The 7,880-nt window shown below is 35.1% G+C and overlaps 1 protein-coding gene across 1 annotated transcript; it reads right to left on the bottom strand.

Annotated features, from left to right (window-relative positions):
- Positions 1–1,041: 1,041 nt before the first annotated feature.
- LOC112026096 (hydroquinone glucosyltransferase) lies at positions 1,042–2,702 on the bottom strand. The gene has a single exon (XM_024058781.2). It carries the CDS (start codon positions 2,558–2,560, stop codon positions 1,154–1,156), a length of 1,407 nt encoding a protein of 468 aa, XP_023914549.1. The 5' UTR covers positions 2,561–2,702; the 3' UTR covers positions 1,042–1,153.
- Between the last annotated feature and the right edge of the window lie 5,178 nt (positions 2,703–7,880).

The raw sequence follows: 7,880 nt of genomic DNA, 5'->3' as shown, positions 1-7,880 counted from the left end.
TGTTATTAGTTCAAATTTGAACCTAACACTAAGATTACTTTTTTGCCCCAAATATAACAATCAGTAACAACCTGCCACTTAGGATTTGTTATAAAAATATTGTGAAAATGTTGTGGACGTATCATTTCTTCAAAAAAAAGAAAAAATTGTGGTGCCGAAAGGGAAGGGGAAAAAAAAAGTGACAAATTGTTTTGTAACAATGGCATTGCCGAAATAGAGGGAAAAAAAAAATCAATTTGCCACTTTTTTTTTCCTTCTATTTTAGCACCACAATTTTTTTTTTTTTTAGAAATGATACGTCTACAATATTTTCACAATATTTTAACAATAAATCCTAAGTAGCAAGTTGTTGCTGATTGTTATTATTGGGGTAAAAAAATAATCTTAGTGTTAGATTCAAATTTGAACCAATAACAACTAACCATTTGTTGTGAAAAATGTTATAAACGTAGCATTTTTTTTTTCTTTTCCCCCTCCATTTTCGGCAACTTAGTTGCCACAATTCTTTTTTTTTTTTTTTTCCCACCATTTTCAACAATGCTATTGCCATAAGTGGTTTCCATTTCGGGCATTATGGGTATGACAAAAATTTTGGTAATTCAATTTTCTCTCTCCCCGACACATTATATTTTTTCTTGCAATTTCAGCAACGCTGTTGCCGAAATTCAGTCTTTCTCCTCATTTTGCCAAATTACTTTGAACAGTATCTATAACACCAATAAACTCTGTTTTTTTTACAATTTTTAGCCAAAAGACTTGTGAATATCTTCCTAAAAAAAGATGAGGAAAGTGATAAAAGTTTTATTGAGGTGAAAAAAAGAAAAAAGAAAAAAAGGACAAAGCATTGAAAGTGGAGAGAAAAAAAAAAAAAAAAAAAAAAGAGAAAGAAATATTTAATAAGGAGAGAGATAATGAGGATACTATTAATTAGATAAGTATTTAATGATATAAAGAATGTGATGTTTTCTTTTTAACCGTTAGATCTTTTGGAAATTTATAACTTAAAAAATGTGTAATTCTTAAAAAGTTACACCAAGAATAACTTGAATCAATTTCTAATTATAAAGGCATGGTATAGTCAAATATGCAATACACGATAAAGTTACAAAATAAGAAATTAAGAACAAACAACTTAAAAGAAAAGTATCATGTACTAAAAGCCAGGATGATTTTTCCATTGGGATGCTAATTCAGAGAGTGCCTTTGTAGAAGATCCGTCTGCACTTAATGCTTTCACAGCAGCGATCTTTATATCTTTCATACGATTACGAACTTTCTTCCCTTCTTCTCCAACCATGAGACCCTTCACAACTTTTGCAATTTCCTCTCGATCAATTAGACCATTTTTGTTAGTTTTTGGTCTCAGTGCCACTTTTAGATCCTCAGCTAATAATACTGCATTCATTTTTTGTTCTGCGTAAAGCGGCCAAGCAATCAATGGAATGCCTTGCATGACACTCTCTAGGATCGAATTCCAACCACAATGAGTTAAGAACCCACCCGTAGAGCCATGGCTAAGCACTTGGGCTTGTGGTGCCCAAGAGGGCACCGCTAGACCCTGCCCTTCAGTCCTCTCTACGAACCCTTTTGGTAGGAAAGCAAGGGGGTTGTTGTCGAGAGTTTGATCGCTAAGGTATGCAGCATCAGCTGATTCATTATTTGGGGTTCTTACAACCCATAAGAACTTTTGGCCACTCAGTTCCAATCCCAAGGCTAGCTCATTTGTTTGATCATATGAGAGAGTCCCACCACTCCCAAAACAAACAAATAAGACAGAACCATGTGGTTGATTTTCCAACCATCTTAAACAGTCTGACTCTGATTTGTCAACCTGATTGCTTGAACCACTTTGGATTGGTCCAATTGGATAAAGTGGGAGATTTTTAGCTTCTTCATCTAACAAAGCTTTTATGGCACTTCTTTCCAATTCCATGAAGGTATTAACGATAATTCCTTCAGCTAATCGGAACCGTTTTGCGTTGCGAAGAAACATTTTGTACAACTCACTCGTTCGATCTTGAACCGGTTCTGAAAGATCTCGACCGTGAATAGGTATGCATCCCGGAAGCTTCAATGGTTCTGGTAGGTCTCTATACTCGCATGAAACTGTCTTGTCCAGCTTTGGCAAATGAAAAATCAAAGACAACGCGAAAGCATTAGTGGGGAAGAAAATGTAGGGTGAGATGTTGAGTTCTTTAGCAATATCTAGTGCATCAATCCCAAAAGGATCGACTACAAAAGCTGAAAATCGAGTAGACTTCAGCACCTCACGAAGAGGTGGAAGTGAACGAGTTAAGGTGAGAATAGTTTGGACTTCAAACTTTAGGCCTCTGATCTCTTCCTCCTCCAATTTCACAGGAGGAAGAAAGACATGATCTATGGTGGTGGGAAGGGCTTGAAGAACTGCTTTCATGGCTTTGGATGGAGACCCAAGTACGGGAACGATACATGTGATGCGGAAGTCATGGTGAAGAACAAATTGTTTGGCAAACTCGACAAGAGGGATGAGATGTCCCATCCCTGGACTTGGTAGAAGAGCTATGTGTGGTTTTTGTTCCATTTGGACAATATACAAATCAGCAAATAATTTGAAGAGATGGTTTTTGAAAGAGAATACAATGGTTTTTATGGTTGAGACTTGGAAGGTTAGATGGTTTTATATAGTGTTAGAACTTAGAACTTAGGATTTGTATTTGATTATTTTCAGTATCTGAAAACAACATGTGGGACGGCATATATAGACAGAACCCCACAAACACCCACTAAACGCAGCTGATTATAGGTTCTTTTTCTCTCTAATTTAAAATAATAGAGATTTATTTATTGTTTATTTAAACTTATTTGTTAATAGGGTTTTGGTTAAATATATGTGTGTGATTATTGGAAGTAGTGGAACTGTGAGAAAATCAATAAATTAAATTTATATTCCATAGTTTGACTTGACTATAAAGATAAAATAATTGGAATAGAGTGATGTTCGAAGGAGGGATAATTGGCATAAGCGTGCTTGCTTGCGTTAGTGTGACGTAACTACAAACGTTAATTCAAAAAATAAAAAATAAAAACAAATCAACAAGTATCTATTTAAATATTTTTTTAATATTATAAAAATTTTAAATTAAATAATGGCCTTGACATACTTGCATATACTAGTGACGTAACTACAAATTGAAAACTCCAAAAATTGTTTGAGGCTGTGTTTGTTTTGCCTTCAAATGATTTCAGGAAATCATTTTACACTAGCTTTTGTGTTTGGTAGCTACAGAAAATTGGTTCAAACGGAATTCATTTTCCGTGTTGACTGTAAAATTTCCCACCTCACCCGTAATTCATTTTCAGGTTTTATTTTACCTTCAAATGATTTCCACCCCAAGAAAATAGAAGAGAGAGAGAGAAACAGCAAGAAGATCGCACCAGAAGCACCGATCTTGTCACATCCAACACCGACCCCAACCCCAAATCGCACTGGTCGTCACACCTGAGCATCGGCGAGATCGCGTCGCCTGAAGCACTGCTGAGATCGCACCCCAGTACCATCAGATCGCCGTCCTCGACCCCAGCACACCAGATCGCCATCCTCGTCCCCTTCACCGGTCTGATCGCGCCGCAGGTTCATGCCTCAGCCTCATTGGACCGTCATCGTCTTCGCCACAGGTCTACACCACCAGTCAAGGAAGCTTTCTCTTCTCTGTTCCTCTCTCTTTCCATCTGACCAACCAAAGTCGAGAAGCTATCAGACCCACCCACGATCTCTAATCTACAAACCAATCTCGTCGTCGTCACCTCCTTCAGACCCACCTGCCAATCTTGCCCCTGTCAGACTCACCCGCCGATCTCGCCGATGTCAGACCCACTCGCCGATCTGTGGTCCTGTACCAATATTCTCTCTCAATCTATCTCTCCCTCTCCCTCTCTCACGATCAGTGCTTACATTTGAGAAAAATTGGATTTTTTTTTGTTATGTTTTATTGTTGATTTGGTTTATATATTCAGATTTCCTGTTATAATATTTGTTTGGAAGCTGAGAAAATGTGTTTTCTAGAGAATTTTCAGAAACACAACCAAACACTTTAAAATATTTTCCAAAATAATTTTTGTGATGGAACCAAACACCTAAAATCATTTTCATTTCCAGAAAATATTTTACTAGAAAATATTTTACATTTTAAAATAATTTTACATTGAACCAAACGCAGCCTAAATAATGGCATATATATGTATGTTAGTGTGTTAGCTAGTGTGATGCAACTTCAAAAGTAAATCTAGGGAAAAATTACCTTTAATTAACAATTTGGGGTTATCCATCTCAAGGGTTTCATCTTGTAATTATTTGGCGCAATTGATTTTAGTGACCACTCACATTTGAAAAAATAATTAGGGCTTCTGAAATTTTTTGGATAACATTTAAACAAAAAAAAAAAGCTTATATTTTTTAATATAAAACTAACCCATATTGCATATATTGAGAGAAGAGAGGTTGTTATCATAGTTGTTGTTAGAAATACTGAATAAATAGTATTGTATTTCATAAGTAATAAAATATAGATGAGTGTCTTTATATAGGAGACAAAGTGTGCAGTATAAGTATATGTGCTATACAAATAATAAGGTGAGCCTAAAACCCATAACGCGATGTGTTTAATTTGTTCATGGAAGACATCATTATGAGAAATATGAATGGTATTCTGGTTATTACAATAAAGAGGAGTAGCATAAGATGTAAGCACACATAAATCCTTAAGAAGCCACCGAAGCCAAAAGAGTTCAAATGTGGTATTAGCAAGGGCATGATATTCCACTTCAGTGCTAGAGTGGGCCACAATGGTTTGTTTCTTGCTTTTCCAAGGATCAAAGAAGAATTAAGAAGAAAACAATAACCAATGTAGACTTTTAATTAGTGGGATCTCTGACCTAATCAGCATCATAGAATGCACAGAGAACAAGAGGAGGCTGGGTAGAGTAGAAAAGGCCACGTAAGAGAGTGCCTTTTAGGTAACAAAGAATGCGCAGAACAGTAACATAGTGAGTCAATCATGGAGCAAACAGTAACTGGCTCAACTAGTGAATAACATATGAAATTTCTAAACGAGTGACAGTGAGATAAATTGGGCTACCAACCAATCATCTGTAAAGAGAAGGATTAGACAATGGTTTCCCAGTTGAGGGAGTCAGATGTGCATTAAGTTTAATTAAAGTGTCAACAGTCTTACTATCAGTAAGTCCAACTCAAGACAATAGTTCAGAAGCATACTTGGCTTGAGTAATATAATATACAGTCCATCAATGGAATGAATGATTTTAAGACCTAAGAAGTAGTTGAGATGCCCAAGATCTTTCATCTTAAAGCTAAGAAAGCACAAACAAATGAGATTCAAGCAATCGAAGCAAAGGTTTATTCATTATCAATTTCATACTCTTGTGTAAAACTTTTTGCAACAAGACAAGCATTATAGCGCTCAATGAACCTATCAGAGCGAGTCTTGATCCTGTAGATCCACTTACAATCAACCATAGACTTCCTAGGGGGGAGAGCCACCAAATCCCAAGTATGGTTGTTGACACTCCATTTTGGAACCCACATTTAACCTCATGTGGAAGGTGAAAGGGTAATTTCACATTGGAAATATGCATCTTGATTTTGGTCATTAGCTCATTAATCTCATTTCACCAAAATTATCTTAATATTGTAACGATCAAACTGACTGGTCATAACCCCTAATCGGATTATCGGATTGAAAGTTATCATCAAATCAAGTTATCATCAAATTATGACTCATTATTAATTGTTTATATGTGATTATAAACAATTAATTCCAATTGGTTATAATTATAATCAATTTGAGATTAATAATGAGTCATAATTTGATTGGCTAGGACTACATTTTATGGTAAGGTTGCACATACTTAATTAATTAGATAGTCAAATATTAATTATTTAATGAGTAATTTGTACAATTATCTTTTAATTAGGGTAAATTTGGAACTAATTAAGTCTTAAATGGGAGTCATTGGAGTCTATTAATGTTAATTGGAAACTAATTTGAGATCTATTAATGTTAATTGTGCTAAAATTATTTTCTAACAAATGACTTCTGCTCACCATTTCATTGATATCTCTCAGAATATTTTTAATCTGTGAATGAGGTTAATGTTTCTAGAAACTAGACATCTAGGATTTCAAATTGAGTACAAGAATGAGACAATTCCAATCATAATTGAGGAGGATATGATTTTTTTTTTTAATTTGGCTCTACAGGTTGTTGCAGTAGTAACAAGAAAACCGAATTTTGCTTGCTCCTCACTCCCACTATTTTCTGAATTTAATGCACCCAATTTCTCCAAAGGCTAAAATAAAGTCTAGGTTCATGATTCTTTTTCAACCCTCATTAAATGACCTTCCATTAATATTTTCTCCACCACTACTATATAAATCCCCTTTTTCCTCCATTCCAAAGCACACAAAAACTCTCTCTTTTCTCCTCTCTTGAGTTTTAGTGAAGTAGAGTAATCTTGTTATATCTTGGTCTTTTTAAGACTTACTCTCCCTTTTCTAGCTCTTCTTTTCCTCCACCCTTAGGACCTCCACCAAGAGTCTCCTCCACCGTATGGATCTTGCATGAAGGTATAATCCCTTTCCCTAACTTATTTTTCATATTGCCATGATGAGAATTTAATATTAAAGCATGATAGTAATTATTTAAATTTTCTTGAATAAGTTTGAATGTTCTTAAATGTTCCTATATGTTCTTCACATGATCTTGGTTGTTCATCACATGTTCATGCATAACATTAGTTTTGATCTTAAATCCGCATAAAAAACTTGAAAAAGATGTTTGTTTAATAATTCTTTCAAATCCTTGAATCTAGAATTTCACCGCCCACACACATTCACTAGAATTTATTTTTCAATCCAAATGAAATGCTTAATAAATTGAAATAGGGTTTGTCACATGCGCACACATTAAATTCAACATGCAAATTGATTGATACCATATTTGGATGATGTGATATGAATGTTGGCCATCTAGAAGATAGGTTTCATTGGGCAAAATGGGTGCTTAACACCTTTTCACCTTGTAACATAGCATCCGAGCTTAGATTAAGAGTTAGTAGATCAAATGCTTATCCATGCAATTTTTGATTTCTAGATTGTAACTAGGAAACAAAGCCATGTACTTTATCTTAGATTGTATCTAAGACCAAAGCCATGTAATTTCCTATTATCAGTATAAATTCAATTTCAAATTAATAAAATGATGAATTTTTCAATTTTGGTTTTTTTTCTTTATTCCAATAATTAAATAAGTAGCGACTTCATTATAAAACCCTTACTCTAAATGGAAAAATATAATCAGTCGAACCTCCATTTTGAGAGACAATAACATGACTCCACCTATTCACGTGAGTTTGGCCCAACAACGAAAAACTGATTGGGGGACGCGGTCTCTCACAATGGTTTTTAGATAATGTATCAAGTTCCTCTTTCATTGCAATATGCCATAAATAGTCAGTGGAAGCCGCATAATATGTGTGAGGCTCGTGTAGTGTAGTAAGGGTAGTGTAACAATGATAGTCAAGTAAATGTACAGGAATGGATCTTACTTGAGTTAAGAGACGAGGTGGAATTTCTTGTGCAAGATCTTCAAGCAGAGCAAGAGCAGGGGACCCAGGCTCAAAGTTGGTTAGCTCGTATTCGACTTGTTCATCTTCCACCTGTTCATTTAAGGGTGATTTAGGAGAGGCATCAAAAATATCTGGTGGTTGGGTAGAAAAGTCTAAAAGAGAATTGGGAGCAATTATTGAAGGAATATGTGACTCGTCTAGAAAGATTTCTAAGACAAATGAGTCAGATAGGGAGGAACAGAAGTGAGAGAGCTCAA

This window comes from Quercus suber, unplaced genomic scaffold (assembly GCF_002906115.3).
Source record: "Quercus suber isolate HL8 unplaced genomic scaffold, Cork oak 2.0 scaffold_183, whole genome shotgun sequence".
Classification (NCBI taxonomy): domain Eukaryota; kingdom Viridiplantae; phylum Streptophyta; class Magnoliopsida; order Fagales; family Fagaceae; genus Quercus; species Quercus suber.
The sequence above is the reverse complement of the archived record's forward strand: the minus strand, read 5'-3'. Positions and strand labels throughout refer to the sequence as shown.

Coding starts and splice junctions, on each gene's coding strand:
- LOC112026096 (XM_024058781.2), bottom strand. CDS start 2,560: ATGGAACAAAAACCACACATAGCTCTTCTACCAAGTCCAGGGATGGGA.